This window comes from Balaenoptera physalus, assembly GCF_965194825.1.
Source record: "Balaenoptera physalus genome assembly, chromosome: 3".
NCBI lineage: Eukaryota > Metazoa > Chordata > Mammalia > Artiodactyla > Balaenopteridae > Balaenoptera > Balaenoptera physalus.
In genome coordinates this window covers 3,164,819-3,188,834 of record NC_138890.1, presented here as the reverse complement: position 1 = coordinate 3,188,834, position 24,016 = coordinate 3,164,819, and the positions used below count along the sequence as shown (strand labels likewise).

Sequence of the window (24,016 nt, the reverse complement as noted above, 5' to 3'; positions counted from 1 at the left end):
TGGTGCGCACGCGTCGGGGTGAGGGGCGGGGCCCGGCTCGGTTCACCGGCGCTGGTTCTCGCGAGAGGCCCGCGATCTCGTAGCTCCCCCTCCCTTCCCTCTGCCTCCCGGGCTCCGGCTGCAGAGTCAGCCTCGGTCCGGCCTCTGTGGCTGCCGCGGCCCCGATCCCTCGGCTTCAGCCCCTGCGTCCCTTGGCGCCTCTCGGCCCCGATCCGCAGCGCCGCCAATCCTCGCCCCCCCGGCGCCGGCCTAGGCCGCGGCCTCAGCCCCGCGCTCGCGTCGGCGCCGCCCGCTCCCGGCCCGCCCCCTATGGGCCCCGGCTAGAGGCGCCGCCGCCGCCGGCCCTCGGATCCCCGATGCTGGCCCGGAGGAAGCCGGTGCTGCCGGCGCTCACCATCAACCCCGCCATCGCCGAGGGCCCGTCCCCCACCAGCGAGGGCGCCTCCGAGTGAGTGGGCCGGGCCAGCGCCGGGGAGAGGACGGGATGGGGGTCCCAGAGTACCGAGGTCGGGGGAGGGGGTCGAGGAGATGAGAGGACGGGGGAGTGGACCCTGGGTGGGAAGGACGGGGGGAGGGGTCCCTGAGTTGCGAGATCGGGGAAGGGGGTCCCTGAAAGGAGGGGAGGGGGCCCTGGGTAGCAAGGTCGGGGAGGGGGCCCTGAGAGGAGAGGAGAGGTGAGGGGCTCAGAGTATCGCTGTCGGCGGGAGGGAGGTCCCTGAATGGTGAAATCGGGCTGGGGGAGGGTTCTTGCTGGGAGAAGATGGGATGGAGGGTCTCAGAATAGTGAATCGGTCCTTGCGGGGAGAAGACCGGAATGTGGCGCCCTAAATAGTGAAGCCAGGATGATGATGGGAGGGTTTCTGAGGGGAGAGGATGGGTCAGGGGTCCGCAATAGTGAAATCGGAGGAAGGAGGAGGAGTCCCTGAGTAGTGATGTGGAGGGAAAGGTGGGGGGTGGGGGTCCTTGCGTTCCAAGAACGGTGGCGCGTGGGGTTCCTGAGAGGAGGGGATGGGGCAAGCGGGGTTCCTGGGAGTGAGCATGGGATAAGGAGGTCCAGGAAAAGGGGAAGGGGGTGCTTGAGAGATTTCAGGGTGGGGAGGGATCCCTGAGGGGTGGGGGTGTCCTCAGGGAATTGAGGGGAAGGGAGCCTGAGAAGACCCTGCTGGTGGGGGGTGGAGCTGAACCTGGGGAGAGTGGTGAGGAGGCCTGGAGGAGGCACAGAGGCTGGGGGGGAGCAAGGAGCGAGGGGGATTTGAAGGGGCGGGGGTGGGGGGACCTGGGCACCCAGCAGGAAAGAAGTCGGGGGCCTGCTGGGACCCCTGAAAGCAGATGAACAGAGATTCTGGATCGAATGGATTAGCAAAGCCTTGAGGGGCTGGAGAAGTGTGGGTGGGTTTGAGGCAACTGAGGGGGACAGGAGGACTTGAGAGGAAGGAAGGGGACAGAAGAAGAAGCACGGGGCATTGGGGTTACCCGATGGTAGAGTCGCATTGTGTGAGGTCACGCCACTTGGCCCCAGAGCATGTCCCTATGACCTCCCTACTCCCGTTCTTCATGCTGGAGCGGCCGGGCTGGTCTCAGAGGTCCGTGGCCGGGATCCGTGTGCCGTGTGCCTTGCCTGTGGTGTGACCCATGAGAACCAGGTGTGATGGGCGAATGGCATGTTTGGTGCCTCTCGGGGGACTTAGCCTCCTGCAACCAGATGAAGGAGGAGCGCCTTGATGCATATGTGTGTGAGTTCACATCTTTCTCTGTCCCCGAGGGCGCAGCTCAGTGTGGGGACGTGTTCCTGATTCTCAAAAACTCCACTTATTCTTACAAGACAGCTCCTTCATCATATTCTCTTCTCGTTTTTTTTTTTTTTTTTTTTAATGTGATTTGTGATTTCCATCCCTTCAAGAATTCCCCCAGTAGAAGAAGCCAGCCGTTGGAATTCCAGGGTTTTTTTTAAATAACCACGGTGGAGTTGCCATGAAATGTAAAATGGCTTAATCAGCTGACTCCAGGATGCGTTTTAGATGTCATAGGCCAGACTGGACACATTCCAGGCTCTGAGGGTCTGGCTGCAAAAGCTGCCTCTTCAGCCCTATGGTGAAGGGGTCGTGGCACATTCACTCCTTCCCTTTGCCTTTCTTTCTCTGTCTGTCAGCGTCCTTCTTGTTCCCCTTTATCCAGGTCCTGGCTCAGGGGACCACTACCATGAGCACAGGCTGTGCAGGCTGGAAGGACATAGGTGTCGCTCCAGCCTCTGCCACTTCCTTGCCTTGTGACCCTCAGGCAGGTTACTGAACCTCTGAGCCTTGTCCCTCCTGGGTGGGCTGGGTCTACAAGAGAGGTGCCTCCCAGGAGGATTGTGGGAGTTAAAGCTCTTGTACCTGCTCAGGAAGGGGCACCTAGCCCCCTACCTCCCAGCGACCTCTTCGAGGTACCAGCTCAGGTGACATCACCCAGCGGCAGGTCATCTTGCTCCTGTGTGCCCTTTTGCTCACATCTCTTTAAGTTGTAGGCAAGTCATGGTTGAACTTGGGGCTTGGAAGGTTCCTGCCAGAACTCCAGTGTCCCCCTTCATCTCCTGCTTGAATTCCCCCGGGGGGGGGGTCTCCCCTAGGTGGGCGGTAAACCTTGGCTTAAATGCCATGGAGAATGGTGAGTGGGGACCTCTGGAGGTGGCCCATTCTCCTCTGGTGACTTTTCTTAGAGCTGCACTCACTGTTTGGGTAGAGCCCTTGGCCACAGCCAGCGCTTGAAATGTGGCTTGTCCAAATTCAGGGAAGCTGTAAGTATAATACGTATTCCAGAGTAACTAATTTCACCAGATAAACATTTTCTAACGTGGCTAGAAATTTTTAGAATTGCATACATAGCTCATGTTCTTTTTCTTTTGGGCAGCCTCGGGTTAGTCCTTGTGTGCATTGAGCATTGAGCTGGCGTCTACCTGCCTGTTATAGTGAGCTGCTTTTTACTCCAGGATTTGGTTCAAAGTGAAGGCACTAGTGAAAATAGCTAACTGTCAACCTTTCCTTTGAAAGTTCATTGAATCACCCAATAAAGTGCAGTATACATGGTTTTTATATACATTTATTTATTTATTTGTTTACTTATTTTTGGCTGTGTTGGGTCTTCGTTACTGCGCGCAGGCTTTCTCTAGTTGCGGCGAGTGGGGGCTACTCTTCATTGAGGTACGCAGGCTTCTCATTGCGGTGGCTTCTCTTGTTGTGGAGCACAGGCTCTAGGTGCACGGGCTTCAGTAGTTGTGGCATGCGGGCTCAGTAGTTGTGGCTCGCGGGCTCTAGAGCGCAGGCTCAGTAGTTGTGGTGCACGGGCTTAGTTGTTCCGCAGCATGTGGGATCTTCCCGGACCAGGGCTCGAATCTGTCTCCTGCATTGGCAGGTGGATTTTTAACCACTGCGCCACCAGGGAAGTCCCACATGGTTGGTTTTTAATAACCGGCTCTAGGAATGCGTGTACGTATAAATGCCTAACGTTTACAGTAACGCTCAAGATATAATAAGAGCGTGCTGCTGGAACGGAATGCCCTGGAATTGTCTGCACTGTTTAAATTATGCCCCTCTCCTTTCCCCTGCCCGTACCTCTGGGTAATTCGTGTAAATTAGAGGCACAGATGCTACGGCTTCTGTCATCTGCCTCTTGGTTCTAGTTCTTTGCTCTGAGTCCACTCAAAATGAGTTTGCTCCTCCATCCCTGTGAAAAACAGGTGTCCTGACCTGGGCCTTCACTCCCCGAGCCCCAGGCTTGTCTCTCCGGTTCCCTTGTCTCCTTCCCATGTGGTCCAGAGCTCTTGTGTCAGGAGGAAGGGCTCCCGGGTCTGATACTAGGGCCACTGAGCTAGAGCTGGTCCTCAAGGTCCTGAGGTCTCCTAACCTTTATGAGCGGGGGGGAGGGACGGCATCCCCAGTTCTCAGGGACCTCAGCTGTGTGTCTGCGGGTGGTCTTTCTTTCCCATGAGATCGTAGGCCCTTCAAGCACCAGAATCAGGTCTGATTCACCTCCCAGCTACAAACCCCAGGCCTGGAGTGTGCAGTGGCCACGCGGTGACCTCGGCTCGGGCTGAGTCATCTCTTGGTAGCGCGTGCAGTCTTGGCTAACCCTCGCCCTTGGGGTCTCCGCAGAGCAAACTTGGTGGACCTGCAGAAGAAGCTAGAGGAGCTAGAACTTGACGAGCAGCAGAAGAAGCGGCTGGAAGCCTTCCTCACCCAGAAGGCCAAGGTCGGGGAGCTCAAGGACGATGACTTTGAAAGGATCTCGGAGCTGGGAGCCGGGAACGGTGGGGTGGTCACCAAGGTCCAGCACAGACCCTCGGGCCTCATCATGGCAAGAAAGGTGAGAGGCAGCTGACGGCAGGGCGACGGCTCTGTCCCCGTGCTCTGCGGGTGCGAGCGGTGGCGACAGGCGCCCTGGCAGCGGGAGAGAGGGGCCTCAAGGGCGCCGGCCTCTGCCTTCTGACAGGCTCCCAGGCTCAGAGGCCACTCCTGCCAACGTGGGCTCTCGTTAGAATGCGGTGATGCAGCCTGGTCCCACGCAGCTCTTCCCTTGGAGGCCACCCCCTGCCTTGCGGGATGTCTGAAATTCAGGTCGCCGGGAACGGACTGGCTTGAGAAGGGTAGCAGACGGAAGGGAGAAGCATCGAGTCCCCTTAGAGCCGGCCTTCCCCTGACTTCACAACCAGGAGAAGGCCCTGCCGACCAGGACTGGCTGCTGGTAGCGACGGTCACATCGGTGGGGTGGGGGAGGGCGGTCCCTTGGCAACGGGGTTCCCGAGCCACCTGTAGTAGCCAGGGTTCTCCAGAGAAACAGAAGCACTAGGGGTGTGTAGGGGGTGGGGTAGGTAGAGGTACTTTAAGGCATTGGCTCAGGTGATCGTGGTGGCTGGCAGGTCTGAAATCTGTAGGGCGGGCCGGTGGGCGCAGACCCAGGAAAGAGCTGGTGCAGCTTGAGTCCAAAGAGAGTCTGGGGGCTTCCCTGGCGATCCAGTGGTTAAGACTCCATGCTTCCACTGCAGGGAACGCTGGTTCGATGCCTGGTCAGGGAACTAGGATCCCGCATGCTGCGCGGCGTGGCCAAAAAATTTAAAAAGAAGAAAAAAGAGAGAGAGGGAGTCCGGAGGCAGAATCCTCTCTTTTTGGGGGCAGGGGGGCATGACCTCAGTCTTTTCTCTTAAGGCCTTCAACTGATTAGATAAGGCCCACCCACTTATGGAGGGTCACCTGCTTTCCTCAAAGTCTGATGATTTCCATGTTAGATCACATCTAAAAAATACCTTCACGGTGACGTCTAGATTGGCGTCTGACCCGACAGCTGGGTACCGTGGCCTAGCCAAGCGGACACACAAAATCAACCATCACCTCCCTGTTCAGTGCAAACCCTGGTGCTGAGAAGTCCCTCATCGGGGCTCCTGTGCCACAGTGCAGCCTCCCTGCTACACGTAGGGGAGGGTCCCTGAGAGGCATCGGGAGTGGGGAAGAGGAGGAGGTCACCACCTGGGGATGGTGGCTTCTGCACCCGTGACTGGGATACGTTGAGTTGACACATGATTCAGCTTACCACAGGCATGTTCCTGCAGACATAGAAAGCCCCCTCTTTCTGGAAGCCCATCGTCCCGTAGTTTCCGAATTGCGTTCTTGGAAACCTGACCACCCCGTTCCCCGGGGGTATCTGCGCAGGGCCCGCCTTTCCTGGGAACCATGCACTCGGTTTCCACTGGGGGGGGGGGGGAGGTTAGCGCAGCAGCTATTCCTCCTGCCTCCAGAGCCCCGCCCTCCCTCCTGAAACCTACAGCCACATGCTTTCTATTTCTGTCTGCTTACCACAGGCAGCCTTTTCAAAACCAGAGCAGCCCCCGAAATCCCTGGTCTGCCATCGCCCAAAGCACAGGGAGTGGAAGGGCAGACGTGAAATTCAGACGGTGACGGAAGGTGGGGACTTGGGGACAGAGTGCACGGGTCAGAGTGCTCGTCAGGGTCGGAGGGTTCTCACGCCAGCCAGGACTCTTCCAGGTGGCTGCCGACGTGCCTTGTATAACCATGAAATCCGAGAGTTTGTCTACGGCTTTCTGAAAGCCTGCGAAGTAAGGCTTCCGGGTTTAAAGCTGGGGGGCCCAGGTGTAGTCTAGTTAGTGGTGCTGCCCCGATGTCTGTGTTCCGGCTGTGATACCGGCCTCGGTCACAGACAGCGTCACTGCCAGGGGAAGCTGGGTGAAGGGCACACGGGACTCTCTCTGCTGTTTTTGCAGCTTTCCTGTGCTTGCATAATCCTTTCAAAATAAAAGGTTTAAAAAAAAAAGGGAGGACTTCCCTGGTGGTCCAGCGGTTAAGACTCTGAGCTTCCACTGCAGGGGTCGTAGGTTCGATCCTTGGTCGGGGAACTGATCCCATATGCTGCGCGGTTTGGCCAAAAAAAAAATAATAATAGAATAAAAATTTTTTTAAGAAAGGGAATTCCCTGGAGGTCCAGTGGTTAGGACTCAGCACTTTCACTGACAAGGGCCCCGGTTCGATCCCTGGTCAGGGAACTAAGATCCTGTATGCCGTGTGGTATGGCCAAAAAAAAAAAGTTCTAAAAACTGGGGGAGGTGAACCTCAGATTTTGTTCCCCATCAGTCGTAACCCCTTCCAGTTGCCTGTGGCCTGTGCAGGCCGCACCCAGAGTCATGCAATTCAGGGCGTGAATTCACTTCCTGGTGGCCCCGGAGCCCTCGGCCGGTCTGCGGAGGTCAAGGGCTCCCAGAGTGACAGTTCTCCCAGGAGCTCTGTTTGCCTGTATTCAGCAGAGGACACAGGTGGGAAAATTGACGTGTCAAAGTGGTTTTTGAGGAACAGTGGCCTCCGTCCTTGCTCCACTACCCTGGGTGGAATTCCGAATTCCTGGGAAGCCGAGTAGGAATTCCATGCATTCTGGAAGGCCTGCACAGATCCTGCTGTGGGCCGGCGTCCCTCCAGCCCTTGTGATGGGCAGGGGATTATCCTGACCACTCTGACATGAGCAGTGACACCAGTGACACCAGTTCCCTAAGACCCGCGAGAACCGGTCTCCATTTCCACTGTTACGTCCGTTCGTAAATGTTCTCTGAACTCATGCCTGGTGTCACGATTCCTCCTGCATCCTTGCGGGAGCCCTGGGCACACAACCTCTGCGTCACTGGGACCGGCAGAGGAATTCGGTGACCGTGTTGCACCTGTGGGGCTCTCCCAACTTCCCTGTGCTCCGAGCGGAGGGATGTTTTCAGGTGTGTGTGCGTGCGTGTGTGTGTGTGTGTGTGTGTGTGTGTGTGTGTGTGTCTGTCTGTCTGTCTGTCTGTCTGTCTGTCTGTCTCCCCTCGGCATCTGCATGCTTCCAGAATGGAGGTTACAGACCTGCCCAAGGCCACGTCCTAACACTAGCTGCCTTCTTTCTAGTGATGGCCCTGGGTCAAAGCCGGTGCGCACGTTCTCATTTGCATGGACCAACAGCTCTGTTTTACTGAGAAACTGAGGCTTAGCTGGGTCGGTGTCTGAATTGGGCTTGAACCCTCTCGGGTCCTCCCTTTGCAGTTGACCCTGACCCAGAGGAAGCTGTCAAGGCCTCGCCTCCGCAATCCATTTCCCTCTTTACATAGTTTGTGCCCCCTGCCCCCATCCCTAACTCGAATCCCCCATTCTGCAGTAGGAACAGCCTTAGACTCCTAGATGGGGTTTGAACTCCTAGCACCATACTTATTTAATCAGCTGTTGGAGCTCGCACGGCCCAGGTGCTGCCGTGGAAAGAGCACGGGTTTTGTTTGGCATTCCATGAGCCAGGCCCCAACCCTTCCTGACTGCTCGCCAGCTGTGTGCCCCTGGGGGTGTCATTTAAGTCTCTGAACCTGAACTTGCTGGCCAGCCCAGCGGGGGCGGTTCTCACCACCACTCTCCAACCCCTATGGGTGGGCATCGTCAGGGCGAGTCGCAAGCACCAGTGCTCAGGAACGTGGCCCTCGTCCCATTCCTGCTTTTTCTCCACACCCCCTCAGCGGTGGTTCCTGGGTGATCCACGAGGCTCACTTCACATGGCAGCCGCCCCTGCATGCTCTCTTTACCATATTTTTCTGGAAAGCCTCTGACTTCTTTTGGCCTTGTTCACATTAAGGCCCTGACTCCAGGCTTCCAGGACCCCTGGGATTTGTCCAGATCTGCCCAGTTTTGTCCAACTCCCCCACTTCTGCTTCTCTACCCACCCCCCCAGTGATTCATCTGCGGCTCCTTTGAAGTTCTTGGTCGAGAGCAGCTCTGTCCACGATGGCTGCCCCTGGTCAGACACGGTGGCCAAGCCCGTGAAACACGGTCGATGTCAGCCAGGGCTCACCGTATGTGCAGAAACACAAACCAGGTTTCAAGGGCTCCGTGTGAAAAAACTCATTAATATTTTTACATCGCCCTCACGTCGAAACAGTCAATTTTTGATACATTACACCGAGTTTCAACAAAACACATGAAAAATTCATGTCACCTGTCTCTCTGTACTCTGAACACAGCAGCTAGAGGATTCAAAATTAAATTGGTGGCCCGCGCTGTATTTCTCTTGGGCCTTGATGGTCCTGACGCCGGCATTGCCCACTGTCAGCCTCGCCGTGCCCTCCCGCCTGGCTTGCAGGATGAACCTGCCGCGCTGCACGCGGACGGCAGCACTTGGCTTTCAGACCCTCATCTCGCCCTTTCCAAGCGGGTCTGTGTGCACGTGCTCACGGGGGCGGCCGATGGAGGAGAGAGCACCTGGGGTTCTGGTGTGTTCCGCCGTCCCGCTGGTGGTGGCCATGGGGCAGGTGCGGTGTCCCAGGGCCCACAGCCAGAGCTCTGCTCTGCAGGCTGGGTCAGGTGGGGAACCTTCACGTGGAGGCGTGAGGCTCTGCCTGGGGGCGGCGTAGGCACCAGGCACCGTTTCGCCGGGAGCTGCCGCAGTTCTCAAGGTTTTGAAGGTCGTTGGTGGGTGCCCCACACACGCCCTGTGCCCCCCTGAACTCGGCACACAGCCCGCCAACAGGCAGCTCTCTGTCCTTCCGCCCGGCATGCCCACCCCACCTGGTCCGTCTGGCAGAGTCCCGCCTGTGCTTCAAGGCCCGGCCTGAGTGTCGCCTGAGCCCTGGACCCCCCTCTGTGATTCCTCCGTCAGCATCTCCACCACAGCGGGGTTGTTTTGCCTGCGTCTCTTCCCCTCCTGGTGGTGCGTCTCCTCCAAGCGGGACCATCTGTGCTGTCTCTCCCTGTCACCAGCCCCGAGTGTAACTGACTCTACAGAAATGTCTGTTGAATTGATAGTGGTCATTTTCAGGTACCGGGGATCTGGTTCCGCCTCTCTGATGGACAGGTGGAAATCACACCCTTTTCTTGTCTTATCACCATGGCTGTAGCATCTAGGACTCGGAAGTAACCAGGGCGTGGACCCGCAGCCTGACTCTCCCCCGCTGTACGGGGGATCTTGGCTTATTTGGGGTTTGTAGCTTGGCGTTGCTCTTGGCTGTTTGTCAGCTGTCTTTTCTGCATCTCTCTGGATGATCCTTTCTTTTCTAACCTTTCCAGATATTGCGATGAATTTGGTGACTGTCCTCTCTGCTGACAAACTCAAGGGGAAGGGGAGCTAGGATCCTAGGGTGGCAGTGGAAGGCTATCTGTTCTCTCTAGGCTGGGGGTGGGAAGGGGTTCAGAAAACCCAAGGGGCGGAGGGGGGCAGAGGTGAAGTAATTGCCGCATCGGACAGGGCATTACCTGGTCTGCTCCTGGGAAAGGCTGGCCCTTTGTATGATTTGATTAACAGAGTTTCCCCCTGTAACCAAGTGAATAATGTTGCCTCTGATGATATATTTTGTTTAAACAGCGTTATTGAGATGTACTTCACCTACCATACAAACGATCCTTTTAGAGTATTTAATTCACTGATTTTTAGTATATTCACAGAGCTGTGCATCCATCACCATCATCAATTTTAGAACATTTTCATCACCCCAAAAATATGCCCCATCCCCATTAGCAGTCACTCCCCTGTCCCCCAGCCCCTGACAGCCAGGAATGCACTCTCTGTGGATTTGCCTGTTCTGGACCTTTCCCATCAGTGGAGTCACCCACCGTGTGTCCTTCTGTGTCTGGCTTTTCTCAGTGAGCATGATGTTCTCAAGGTCCATCCACATTGCAGCGAGTGTCCGCGCATCACCCCTTTTCACGGCTGAGTGATGTTCAGGGCGTAGAGAGATTCTTCTGTCCCTTCCTCCGTTGATTCAGGGCATTTGGGTTGCTTCCACCTTTCAGTTGCTGTGAAGCCGGTTGCTGCGAACATTCCCGCTCCAGTCTGTGTGTGGGTGTGTGTTCCCCGTTCTCAGGTACATAGACACCCCCCCTTCCCGGCCCCCCTCAGTGGCCCGATCCTGACCCCGCCTCCCTCTCCCTTGCAGCTGATCCACCTGGAGATCAAGCCAGCCATCCGGAACCAGATCATCCGTGAGCTGCAGGTGCTCCATGAGTGTAACTCCCCGTACATCGTGGGCTTCTACGGGGCCTTCTACAGCGACGGCGAGATCAGCATCTGCATGGAGCACATGGTGAGCGCGGCGGGGCCCGGGTCACCTCCCCTCCCACCCCGGAGTCCCCGTCCTGTTCCCGGGGGGCCCTCTTGGAGGTGGGCGAGGCGGTGCAGCCGTGTGTGCACGTAGGCTCCTTTGTTTCTTAAGCACCAGACACCCTCCTCCCGATGTTGCTTTTTCCCCGGATCCATGGTAGACGTTGCTCTCTGTCGGCACAGAGCCGGCTCCGTCTTTTTCCCCTCCGTCTAGCGCCCTGGCGTCCACATGGACCTGTTGGGTAATTTATGAAACGCTCTTGGTGGACACTGAGGTTGTTTCCGGTCCCCGCGGCCTTCTGAGTAATGCAGCGTTGAAAGTCCTTGCACCTAAGCAGGCACGCCTGAGGGCTGAGGCCCGCCGGTGGGCTACGCGACTAAACACTTGATCTCTCCTTCCCAAGTGCCCTCTAACCAGAGTGCGTGGTCTGGGGACCCGGCTCTGCACCCCAGCTCAGACCCATGGGACCAGGCCTCTGCCATGGAGGGCGGCCGCCCATCTCTTTTAAACCATGGTTGATTCTGATGTGCCCCCTCATTAAGGAACTCTGGTCTCGAGGCTCAGAAGTGGGTGGGATCAGGTGTAACGAAAGCAGAAGTGATCAGAGCCGAAGGCCCCCAGAGGAAATGCCGCCGGCCCTCTGCCGTGCCTCCTTTGTCAGGTAGGGCCCTGCCCGTGCCCGGCTGTCCAGGCCCCGGCCCTCAGGGCCCTTGCAAAACCAGGATGCCGCGTGGCTTTGGGCGGGTGGCTTCGATTACGCCTCGCCTCCAGCGTGCCGTCCCCTCTGATGGTTTTGTAACGGAGGCAGGAAACGAATTTGAGCAAGAGCCCGCGAGGAATGCATGTGGGCCGGAGGGAGGGCTCCCCCAGCTGCCTTGCGCCGACCTGGCTGCCTGATTCCCGCCTGGCACTGCCCCGTGGGAGCCCCTTCCCCACCTGGGAGAGGGCAGTCGTATCTGCCCACCCACCTGGTCGACACTGCACAGACGAGTATCAGGGCAAGAAAAGGATGTGACATCGCTGTGGTGTGAGGGGAGCCTCTTGTGTGCTGTCTCTCCCCACCTCCTCCCTCCCTCTCCCCTTCCCCCCTCCTCCCCTGCTCGCCCCCCCATTCAGCTACCCCCATCCCTGCTCCCTGAATGCCCTGAGAGTTTGGAAGCCCCTCTTTGCCTTGTACAAAAGAGGCAGCATGGGACTTCCCTGGCGGTCCAGTAGTTAAGACTCTGTGCTCCCACTGCAGGGGGCACGGGTTCCATCTCTGGTTGGGGAACTAAGACCCACGTGCTACACAGCACGGTCTAAAAAAATAAAATAAAATAAAAAAGAAAAGAGGCAGGGCTTCCCTGGTGGCGCAGTGGTTGAAAATCTGCCTGCCAGTGCAGGGGACACGGGTTTGAGCCCTGGCCTGGGAAGATCCCACATGCCGCGGAGCAACTAGGCCCGTGAGCCACAATTACTGAGCCTGCGCGGCTGGAGCCTGTGCTCCGCAACAAGAGAGGCCGCGATAGTGAGAGGCCCGCGCACCGCGATGAAGAGTGGCCCCCGCTTGCCACAACTAGAGAAAGCCCTCGCACAGAAATGAAGACCCAACACAGCCATAAATAAATTAATTAATTAAAACAAAACAAAACAAAACAAAAAAAGAAAAGAGGCAGCATCACAGCCCCACCCCCTCCCCCTCCGTTCTTGGTGGGTGTAAAGCACCAGTTCCAGGTGAGACGCCTGCACCCCGGCAGCGCACAGACGGAACCGCTGGGATGCAGGGGAGATGCTGGATTCTCTCTGTTTGCCGTGTTTGTCCTTCAGAGCTTCACGGTTGGGCTTTTCTTGTTCGCTTTCATAGCGAGCGTATGACGACAGTGGAACGGGTAGATGGCACACAAACGCAAAGACACGGGCCCGGGTGTGGCCCGTGTGCCCCTCTTTCTGCTGACGGGTTACATCCGTGGAGGTGAGCCTTAAGTGGTGGGCGGCTGCTGGGCGGGGAGGGCGTGAGGAGGACAAGACGACAGGAAGCGCTGAGAGGGCCTGTGCCACCCACCCCGGCGTCCTCGTGCCCGATGGTCCCCTGCAGGGTCTCGCACATGGCGGTGAGAGGACGCTTGCAGTCCCCCCACCTCTCACGCGGGACTGGACGAGTCTCACATCTTGTCTGTCAGGCCAAGGGTGTGAGGACGGGGCGAGCTGGTCCGTGAACGTTGATGGAGCGTCAGCTGTGACGTTGTCACCGCCGCCACCATTTCCCCAGATTCCCGCATCACCTCCATTTCTCTCCCTGTCGAGGGCGCACATTCGTCTCTACGCAGGGTCGTGCACGAATTGACTCTCGTCTCCCACCGGGTAGATTCCAGCTCCAGCTTGTGAGAAAGGCCCGCTGGCTGTGACAAGCAGCCCCGATTCAGCACAGAAGGAGAAACTCACCTGTGGGCACGGGAAACAGCGGGGCTGGCGGCTCCCCGGTGCCCAGACCTATTCCTATTCCTGGGGAGACTTGGGGCCTGGACCAGCGGACAGCGGGTGTCTCAGGGCCGGAGCGGCCAAGGAGCAGCCGACTGACCACTCAGAGGCACCTCTTGGTATTTTCTTGGGTCCTGGTCAAATCTACTGAAGAATGCACTCCCTTGTTCTACAATAATGAAAAATCAGACACGTCCGTCAGCAAAGGGGAGGTGAAGAATGACACCAGGCCTCTTTCCAGGGGAGAAGTGAAAGCAGCATATATGCACCGGATGAGAAAATCCCCCGAGAGGAAAGTATGCATAATATGAGCCCGCAGATAGATAGACAGATAGGTATACTTAAAACTCCGTATCAGCTCGGCCCCCCCGCAGAGGATGCATGCTGACGTCAGTGGGTGGGTGGCAGTGGGGCTGCGTGGAGAAGACCCGCGCTGTGTCCTGAGTCGCCTTGAGACCCCAGTCTGGGGCCTGGCCCACCGTAGTCGCTGCGGAGACGTCCTCCCTGAATGTCATCCAGCAAACATACCGCAATCCTACGGAAAGTTAAGAGTATAAGGAGCCAAGTCAGGGAGCAGGGATCACGAACGCTTTTTTTAAAAAAATCCTTTTAAAGTTGATGAAACAAAAAATGAGAAAAAAGTGGAATTCCTATCTCGCCCTGCACGCAGAACGGGGCTGGGCCGGGCAGCCTGCCGACCAAGTGCACTGGACCGCCTGGTCCCGTGGGTTCCTCCGCGGCCACACCCGCCATCGCTGCACGCACAGCCCCCTCGTCCTCAGGCTGGGGCTAGCCTACAGAGTCCCTCATGGGTTCCCAAAGCGTTGGAGGGCCTGGGGCTTTCCACAACTCCCACCATGGCCCTTCTCCCCAAGCACAGCTGGAGCAGAGTGCCAGGGAGGGGGGACCAGGCATCTCCGAGGCTGCAGGCTTCTCACCCTCCCTCAAGCGGAATAAGAGGCCTCCTGGGACAGCCGGTGGCCACAGGAGCCCTAGAGCAGCATGGAGAGAAAACAGGCTCTCCCCCCGGCTGCGCGTTCAGATGCTGACCACCTCCCACTGCATGCCCCGAGCCTCAGCTCTGGTCTGCCTAGCATCCTGGGGGGGCCTTGGTGTGTCCTTGGAGCCCATCTCTGAAGAGGCGCCTTGGGCCGGTCGGCGACATCCGGGGTTTTAGTCTCCAGGTTTGCTGCCGGGTGACCTTGCGCAAGACACTTGGTTTCTGTCACTTCCTCGTTATCGTGTGGATTTGGGGCCATGCCCTGGTCAGGGGATCAACTAGGGTGTCCTGTGTCACGTCCTTTGCTGGACATCCCAGGTTCAGGGTGGCGAGCAGTGGCTACACCGGCAGGACGGGGGGCCGAGCCATCGTTTCCCCTCCCCCATGCCCCTTGGCCATCAGGCCTTCCTGGCGGAGCTGGCTTGGCCTCCCGTCTGTGCTGGGCACTTGCGGGCGGCGCCCCTGTGCGCGCGCTCCCCTTCCCGAGGCCGTGGCTGACTTGCTGGGAGGGGACGCAGGCCCAGAGCTGTGGGTCTGGCTCAGGTATGCTCTCTGGTGCTCCGGCTGCAAGCTGGGCGGCTCAGCCGCAGGCCTCGTGGAGCACTGGCCGCCTGCCGCTGCCGTGGCAACCTCAGGAAGGCTGAGTCACGCCGTCCAGCCACGGGCCTCAGTTCCGGGAAGGATGGACCGCCTGGCGAGCACACTGGCACCCTTTCCGTTTCCTGAGGCCCCAGAGGTGGCCGGGGCCGCGGGAGTCCCTGCTCTGAGCCAGTGGGCTGCCTTTGGCTGTGGTCTGGCCTCTGTTTTCCATGGAGGAAATTGAGCACCAGCTCGCTGGGAACCAGGGAGATGCTTCGTTTTCCTCCCTGCCACTCTGGCGTCCCTCTGGGGAGCCCTGCTTGGCGACGGCTCAGGGCAGCTCTGCCTCTCTCTCCTGTGCTGCCCCTAGGATGGTGGCTCCCTGGACCAGGTGTTGAAAGAAGCCAAGAGAATCCCCGAAGAGATCCTGGGGAAGGTCAGCATCGCGGTAAGTGCGTGCGGGCGCGCCCTCCCGGCCCCGCGTCCTCATGGGTTTCTGCTTACTTCTGCCCCCTTCCACGCGGCCAGGCTCGAGGAGCCTCCGGAAGCCAGTGGTGGGCATCCGCCTCCGGGCAAAGAGGCAGAGGTGCCAGTGCCAGCCTCCACCGGCTGTGGGACTGAGCGGGTGGCGTCCCTTTGCCTGTGACGTGGGGGTGATACTTCCCTGCCCCATACAGGCATGGGGGTGGCAGGAGGAGCCGTGGCGTGGCGCCAGGCACTCACTGTCCCACGGTGCTGTCGTCGTCGAGTGTTGCCTGTCTAACTCGGTGAAACAGCCACTGTATCCTTCACGCCGTCGACCTGGGGGCCCTGAGCACAGTCCCGGCACCAAAGGGCTCAACAGAGGGCGCCTCTCGGGCGGGGGTGACCCCTGAGGCGGGGCGGTCGGCTGGACGCTTACAGCCCTGCTGACAGGGCCTGGGGCCCTCCTCAGACAAGGGGAGGGCGGTGTCCTCCTCAAGGTGGGGGGCCGTGTGAGAGTTGGGGAGGTGGGTGACTGTACCCGCCCGAAGAATGTCGTCACTGTCACATGGCCACTTCGGCCTGGGCCTCGGGCCTGTCCAGAGGACAGGCCCCCTCACGGCACCGCCCTGCGGCTTCCCTGCAGGTTCTGCGGGGCCTGGCGTATCTCCGGGAGAAGCACCAGATCATGCACCGAGGTAAGGGGACGGGCGCCCCGGGGCCGGGAGGGGCTGGCGGCGACCCGCAGCGTCCACACTGCCGGCTCTGCTCCCAGATGTGAAGCCATCCAACATCCTCGTCAACTCCCGAGGGGAGATCAAGCTGTGCGACTTTGGGGTGAGCGGGCAGCTCATCGACTCCATGGCCAACTCCTTCGTGGGGACGCGGTCCTACATGTCTGTGAGTCCTTCCAGCGTCCTCCACCCCCCCCCCCACCCCGACCCTCATCAGCTCTTCCCCGTTTTCCAGAAGCTTTTCCAAAAGCCTGCCCTTCCCTGTAGTATAGTTTCTTTTGCGGGCTTTCTTCTCTCCTTCGAATTTCTAGTTTCCATCATCTTCTCATCTGGGTTTTTGTCTCTCTGGAGACACCGGCCTGGTGTCTGTCCGCTCGGGGAGAGTAGTCAGTTAATTTCTGAGCCAGTCGACTAGCCCTCCGTTATTTTAGGAACTATCTGGGTGATTTTATTTTTTTATTTTCATTTTTATCTCTTTAATTTTTTTTGGCCACACCGCGTGGCATGCGGGATCTTAGTTCCCCGACCAAGGATCGAACCCGCGCCCCCTGCATTGGCAGCGTGGAGTCTTAACCACTGGACCGCCAGGGAAGTCCCCATCTGGGTGATTTTAAGAGCAGATTCTGAGAAGTCCGTGTTGGGATTGTTGGGAGAAGGAGACGTTCCGGCGTCTTTCCTGGGCCGGTCGCTCTCCAGAAGCACTTTGGGTTGCGGGGCTTTAAGGGGCTGCTGTCAGCACGGCTGGAAGCAGGTGGAGGGAGGGGGCGGAATGGCTTTCTTTCTGCTGCTGGGTCCCTAAGCGGGATGGGGCTGCAGGGGGCTCACAGGGACACTCTAGGGTGCCAGCGCCCCTCCATCTCCCTCAGGCCGTCTCTGCCCATCTCCCCCCCAGCCGGAGCGGCTGCAAGGCACTCACTACTCGGTGCAGTCAGACATCTGGAGCATGGGCCTGTCCCTGGTGGAGCTGTCCATTGGAAGGTACCCCATCCCCCCGCCGGACGCCAAGGAGCTGGAGGCCATATTTGGCCGGCCCATGATCGACGGCGCGGAAGGAGAGCCTCACAGCATCTCGCCGCGGCCGAGACCCCCCGGACGCCCCATCAGCGGTATGGCCCGAGGCTGGGACTTCCGGTTTGGACGGGGCATACGGCGCCTGGGGACGGCAGCTGCCTCCCCTCTGGCCCCTCTTAGCGCCACCTGTCCCCCTGGGCCGCGCTCACTGCGGTCAGCAGTCCTCAGATGGTCCTGAGGCTTCTGGGGACAACGCGGCAAGCAACGCCCCGAACTGTCCCATCTGGGGCAGCTGCACCTGTCGCTGCCAGCTGGCGGGGTCAGGACACTCGCCCCTCAGCCAAGCCGTGGGGTGGCGGGTGGTTTCTCCAGCATTTCATCACGAGAACGTTCAAGTGTACAGAAAAGCCGAGAGGGTTGCCCAGCAGGCAGTCCTCTGCCCCCCACCTGGACTCTGCAGTGGCCGTCCTGCTGTGTTGGGCCAGACCTTTCAGGGTGTCCAAAGTGAAAGGAACTCGACTCGGGTCTCGGGCGGCTGGTTAGATTCAGCCCCAACACACAGCACGGGTACGGGAGGGCAGCGGGGCTCCCAGGAACCTCCTGGTACCTCAAGCAGCCGCTTGCGAGGTTCAGGCTGATGCTTCCACCACGTTGGGGGCTGGCGAGGGGTCAGGGTCATGGCTCAGGTGGTGTAATTAGGAAGCGGCGCGTAGGGCTCTGTGATTTTTTTTTTTTTTTTTAAAGTCAAGTGACCGGAAGAGAGTTGAATTGAGTGAGAGCCCAAAGGACCATGCAGTGGACTGCAGTTGGTTGCTTTCTAACAGCTTTATTGAGATAGCATTCACATACCATATGGTCCACACGATTCCGGCTTATAACTCACTGGATTTCTATACCTTCACAAGGTTGTCCAACCATCACCTTTATCTCACTTCAGAACATTTCATCACCCCAAAAGGAAACCCTGTCCCCTCCCCAGCCCCTGACAACCACGAACCCACTCCCTGTGTCTGTGGATTTGCCTGTCCTGGACGTTTCCCATCAATGGAATCACACACTGTGTGTCCTTCTGTGTCTGGCTTCTCTCACTGAGCATTGTGTTCTTGAGATCTGTCCACACCGTGGCAAGTATCGGTGCCTCGCTCCTTTTTTATGGTCACATAATATTCCACCGTGTGGTATCTGTTTACCACTGACGGACACTTGGGTTGTCAGATGGTGGTTTTCACAGTATTCTCAAGCCCAGACCGTCCCCTTTCCTGGTGCCGCACCCAGACTGCTGAGGTGTCTTGATTTCCTCCGAGGGGAGAACCCCCCCGCCCGCATCTGTGTCCTCAGGCCCCGGCCCTGCCCCTCCCTTTCCAGCCCAACTCCCAGACGGTGCCCAGGCCTTCCAGGTGGGGAGGAGCGGGGCGCTGTGCCAGGCCGCTCGGCCTGCCAGCACCTCCCCCAGCCCCGGCCCCGGCCCACGTGCCCATTTCAGGACAGGGGACAGAAGGCAAAAGTCCAGCTGCCAAACGCGGGCCTGGCCAGCTGGGTCTAGGACAGGGGTCAGCCATCCCAGCCAGCCACCATCCTGAGCCCGCAGGTCCGTGCCAGGTCACACTGCTGCCCTTGCCTGCTCGACCCCCCGTGCCCCCTCCCCCAACGCCAGGGGGCAGGGGGTCGGCTTTAGCACAGCCCAGACGCAGCCCCCTGCCAGATGTGTGCCTTCTCAACAAACGTTCCTGTTCGTTCTGGTGTTTTGTTTTTTTAATTCACCAGAGGCTCAGGAGGGACGTTCCTCTCCCGGGAAGGCAGCTGGGCCCGGGAGCCTGCCCTCTGGGTCGGGCCGGGTGCGGAGGAGGGCACTCGGCTGCACGCAGCGCGCTCAGGCCCCGCCGCCCGACGGAAGCACGATGCCCACCTGCCCGTCTCACCCGTCTTTGTTTCTGCCCCGGGCAGGTCATGGGATGGACAGCCGGCCGGCCATGGCAATCTTTGAGCTGCTGGACTACATCGTGAACGAGGTGCGTGCCCGGAGCCCTGCTGACAGGCAGGTCTCCACAGCGGCGGCATCAAGCCGTTCGCGTTGGAAAGCGTCCCCCAGAAAGAAGAGCGTTCGACGTGTAGACTGTGGGTTGTGTCGGGGAGGGGCCGCAGGGAGCCGTGGAGACCACTGAGTCCAGTAGGATGCGCACACCTCCCCTCCCCAGGGGACTCTTTTTTATCTTTTCACGGGGATGAACCCAGAATTCTCACTCTGAGCCCAATGGCCGAGCGCTGGGGCCCTGTGGGTGACGTCATAAATCATCCCACTTCCTCAGGGAAAGTTGAGGCATCACCTTCCTCTCTGGGAAGGGGGCACAGGGCGCCCACCCAATCCTTCTCCCCGCCCCGTGAGAGGGCAGCGTGGATACTCCCATTGTACAGACGGGTAAATCCAGGCATAAGGATGGGAGTGGCCTCCTCAGGCCCGCAGCTGGGACGGGACCGAGCAGGACCTGACCCTACAGCCCTCCCCTTCGGCGTGGCCGGGTCACCCTCCTGGCCCTTCTCTGATCAAGTGTGTTTCCAGTGGCCCTTTGGAGTTGGGGTGGCCGAGCTTGGCCCAGGGTTGGGTCTTGAGGTGAGCAGCTCAGAGCAGGGTCAGTGGTGACAGAACAGGGCGGGGTGGTTCCGGTGACACAGCTATCCCTGCACCTGGCAGCGACACCCAGGCCCAGCGAGCACGTCCTTCCAGGGAGGCCACCGGCACCTCCCACCCCTGCACAGGAAGAAGGCCCACCGCCCTCCTGGACGGGGCCTAGAGCCTGCGCACGGCTGTCCCCACCCCGGGACCTGTGCGCGGCCAGGCCCCTCGGGCTCCCCCTCTTTTCAGGCAGACCCCCAGCTCTCTCCAAGCACCTCCGGAGGGTAGTGGCCCAGACCGTGTAGCACGTGGTCAAGAGTAACCACCCTCGTCCATAAAATGAGGATGAGCCCTGTTCTCCTTCACTCCAGAGCCAGTCGTGGGCCCCAGACAAGAAGAGCTTTTGGAGGAAACTCTGGGAAAAGGCCGACCCAGTTGGCAGGGCTGCCTGGGGAAGCTGCTGGAAGGGGGGGGTGGGCGCGCTCTGCCTCCAGGGAGGGTGCGTCCTGAGGGTCCCTGACAAGTGCCGAGCTGTCCTCAGAGGCACAGGCTGGGAAGCGCCTTTTCTCCCTGATTCCAGAAGCATCCTTGAGCTCTCACCCCCGCCTGTCTGTCCTGCCCCACAGCCTCCTCCCAAGCTGCCCAACGGCGTCTTCACCCAGGACTTCCAGGAGTTTGTAAATAAATGGTAAGATGCCACGGCTGCCAGCTCGGGTCGGGTGGGGCAGGGGCCAGGCCGTCTGCTTCCTGGGGCGACCGGGGCCTCGGGGATGCCGGGCAGTGGCGGCGTCTGGCGGGACCAGAGCTCACCTGAGAACCCAGATCCCCCCGCCAACCCCCCACCGAGGCTGCTGAGTCACGGCGTCCAGCTGCCACCCCTAGCTTGTCCCCAAAACCCCGCGTGAGCCAGGATGGCAGGCTCTCTGGAAATAACGCTACTCCCGCCTTGCCTTCTGCCAGCAGGCAGCCCAGTGTCCTAACCCCTCAAGCCCCTAACCCGCGGCTCCTAGGCAGGCCTTCAGAGCTGGTTTCCGGGGGGTGGCCCTCCCACCCTCTGAAGCGTCTGGGTGATGCGGCCTCGGGGGAGCGGGCTGTGGACCCGGAGGGCCGGCCCGTCGAGCGCCCTGCATGTCAGGACGCGACACTGCGGCCCAGGGTTGCGTACCTCGCAGCCAGCCTGTTGACTGTGCGTCCAGTGCTCCCGTAAACCTCTCTGTGCCCCGTGAGGTTGCCAGTTTGAAGAACTGCCACTCAGCCCTGAACTGCTTTGAGCAGCTGCCTTTTAGACAGTTCTGCTTTCGTGAAGGGAAGACTTCCACTTTGACCCTTGGACTCCCAGACTTGGGGTTTTTATTAGAATCTTAGCTGCGGTTGCTGCTGGGCCTCTGATGGAGCAGCGTGGGGGGGTTTCCCACCCTCTTCCCCTTTCCCTCCTGTCCTGGTCTCAGATTCCTGCCCTGCCCTCCCGGGGCATCCTGCTCTCACACCCAAGGGTGGTGGTGGAGCCCCTCACCCACGGGGGCCAGGCAGGAAAGGGCAGCAGGATGCAGGCCTCTTCCCCCAAGGCCACTGACTGCCCTCCTGTCTTCTCTCTCCCACCCCCTGGAACCCACAGCCTAATTAAGAACCCAGCAGAGCGAGCAGATCTGAAGATGCTCATGGTGAGTGATACCCACAGATTTTGGACTTCCGGAGGTCCCTGGCAGGCCCTCCTCGCCCTGAGTGAACACTGAGCTGGCTCCGATGTCTCTCGGCCAAGCTGGAGAACCCCTGTGGGTCTCCCTGGCTTGCTGGAGGGGGCCATGCAGAGCGGCTGTGGTCCTCTTAGCTCCCCGGGGGACAGAAGGGCCCGTGTGCCCGGGGCTAGGGCTGTGTCTCAGAATGGCCAGCCTCCAAGGCGTTGGGGGCACCACTGGGGTGTTTGCCTTCCTCTAAACCCGTACTGTCCAACGTCCTTGAAAACCAAGGTGGTCTCCGGCATTGGCCTTCCTCCGGCAGGGCTGCCTGCCAGCCTCAGGGTGACCGTCACAGTGCCTTCCACCTACGTCCGCTGTGGACGTTAGGCCTTCTTCCTCCATCACCAGGCCTGACCCCCTGAGTCACCCCCGATGCTGAGTCAGCCCCTTGTTTATGCGTCTTGTGTCTCGAAGAGAGAAGACACTGCCAGCTACAGGCGTGAGACGTTGGTTGTCAACCTCAGGTGTCCACACGGGAGAGAAGGAGCCTCTTAGGGTGGTCACGATGTGGTAGTTTGAATGACCGAGCCACGCCCTCCGGTGGGCTCCTGTGCCCCTGCCCCCGCCTGCAGGACCACGCTCCCCCCTCCCCACCATGTCCTCCACCGAGCCTCCCTCCCGCTTTCCACCTCAGGACCTTTGCACAGGATGGCCCTTCTCCTTCTGGGACGTGTCCTGTTGCTCTCTCCCCAGCTGTGGGCCTCTGCTTCGGCACCGCCTCCAGGAAGGCGCCCTGTCTAAGCCCACCCCTCTGTTAGCTGTGGCTACAGCCTGTGTGTCGCGGCTGTAGTCAGTTTGCTGTGGCCCCAAGAGTGAGCTGGCCTGGAGCGCCTTGTGGGAGGGGGTCTGCGTCCGTCTGCTTCTTTCTAGAAGCTCCTTACTGAGTCCAGTGACGTGTGTTCAGGGCACGCATGACATAAGAAGCACGTGTTCACTGTGGAACATGCAGACCCACGGAACAGGGGAGTGAACTTTGACACCTGCCATCGTCTTCCCCACCCCCCCCCCACCCCGCCCAGCTCCGCGCAGTTCACACGGAGCGGGACGACGTCCAGGTCTCTGCCTGCGTGACACCGCGGGCCGTGTGGGGCTGACTGTCTCCCCGACCACGAGTCCTGTTCCCTTGGTTTGGTGTTTCACCCAAGCCTGCGCCCACCTTTAGGGAGGTGGGGGTGGTCTCGCCTCCCCAGCTGGCATAACAGGCAGATGTCACGTGGGAGGCCTAGACCCCCGCCCTTCCGAACGGGAACCGCTGTCAGGGTGACTGTTAAAGTTACTTAAACTGCCGGATGAGGCGCGATCCTGCTCTGCAGCCACACGGGCCCTGTTTCAAGGGCTCAGGAGCCTCAAGCGGCTGGTGGCTGCCGCTGGGACAGGACACGTAGGGCACTTGCTATCCTCACAGAGTTCCGTGCTTCCAGATCAGATGTTCTCACCCAGGCGACTCTGCCCCCATGGATCCCTGGGCCACATCTGGGGACGTCTGTGGTTGTCACACCTGGGGGGACTCCTGGCGTCGAGCGGGTCGGGGCAGGGATGCTGCTTCACACCCCGCAGCGCCCGGGACGCCCCACAGAGGGTGAGCCGACCCCACGTCACCCTGGGCTCCAGGGGGCATAGAGTGGCCTCCCCTGTCGCCTGAGACCCCGTCCCAGGCCGCGTGGCCTCGGGCCCGGGCCTCCCTGCTCTGGGGTGGGGACCCGGCCGGCCGGCCAGGGCCGGGCCACTCACGTCATTCCTTCCCTTTCAGAACCACGCCTTCATCAAGCGGTCTGAGGTGGAAGAAGTGGATTTTGCCGGCTGGTTGTGTAAAACGCTGCGGCTGAACCAGCCCAGCACGCCCACGCGCACCGCCGTCTGACGGTCCCACCACCACCGACAGACCCGCTCCCCCCCCCCCGCCCCTCCCGCTGCACCCTCCGCGGGGATGCGCGCGTGGCCCTCGGGCCTGGGGAGGCCGACGCCGCTGTGCTGTCTTCTCAGAACCTGCTTCCTTAGGTTTAAAGAAAAAAACCGAAACAAAACAGGGAAAGAAAACGCAAACGTGCCGGTTGTGCTTCTTGTGCCTCGTCCTTGGGGTGTCAGCCTTGGTCCAGCCCGGGGTGGGCACCTCTGCGAGGGCGGCCCCACCCCCGAGAGACGGGTCTGGCGTCGGGCACTGGCTTTGCTCCTTTCCCAGGGCTGAAGCCTCGGGGGGACCCCCAGCCGTGGGTGACTTTCACCAGAAGAGAAGGGGGCTGCCGCCTTGGGGTGCGTCTGTGCCCCCAGCCTGGCATCTGCCCCTTGGAGGTGGCCCTCCCGGCCCGCAAGAGCCATCGGGCCCAGTGGCTCTCGTGGGGTCCCCTCCCCGCCCCCCCGCCCCGGCGGCTCCAGCCTCGGGCCATGCAGCCTGTCCTCAGCAGTGCGTGACCTGCCCCCTGGGAGGGACCTCCAGGTCCTCTCCTGTGCTTCGGGGAACAGAGACTTCTGACAGCTCACAGCAGCCTGAGCTGACACTCGCTCCGCAGAAAGGAAGCCTTGGGTTTCCAAGCTGTCCTGTGGTTGAAGCCCCAGCAGATCCTGCAGATAAGGCCCGCTCCCCTATGCCTGCAGGCCGACAGATGTGGGCGGGTGGCTCTGTGTCACCTCCGCTCACCCAGCAAATCAGAAGTGACCACCCAAGGCACGTCACTGTCTCGGGCCTTGAACCGTTCGACCGCAGCGGATCGGAAATGAGATGGTGGGGGTGAGGCTGTCCTTACTCCTGGTGGCCATTGAGGTGTCCCGCCAGGCCCCCTGCAGGGGTCTGCATGAGGTCTGAGGCCCGAGACCCAGCCTTTCCGCCTTCAGGGCCGTACCACCTCCAAC

The 24,016-nt window shown here is 59.9% G+C and overlaps 1 protein-coding gene across 2 annotated transcripts; it reads left to right on the top strand.

Annotated features, from left to right (window-relative positions):
- Positions 1–67: 67 nt before the first annotated feature.
- MAP2K2 (mitogen-activated protein kinase kinase 2) lies at positions 68–23,216 on the top strand. Of its 2 annotated transcripts, XM_082455074.1 has the most exons (12): positions 68–448; positions 4,131–4,341; positions 10,415–10,561; positions 14,986–15,063; positions 15,724–15,775; positions 15,853–15,977; positions 16,704–16,917; positions 18,767–18,831; positions 20,060–20,121; positions 21,049–21,094; positions 22,575–22,748; positions 22,920–23,216. In XM_082455074.1, exons 1-12 carry the CDS (start codon positions 357–359, stop codon positions 23,028–23,030), a joined length of 1,377 nt encoding a protein of 458 aa, XP_082311200.1. In that variant the 5' UTR covers positions 68–356; the 3' UTR covers positions 23,031–23,216. The 2 variants fall into 2 exon arrangements, with proteins under 2 accessions (XP_082311200.1, XP_082311201.1); XM_082455075.1 differs by lacking the exon at positions 22,575–22,748 and having other exon boundaries at positions 72–448.
- The last annotated feature ends 800 nt before the right edge of the window (positions 23,217–24,016 follow it).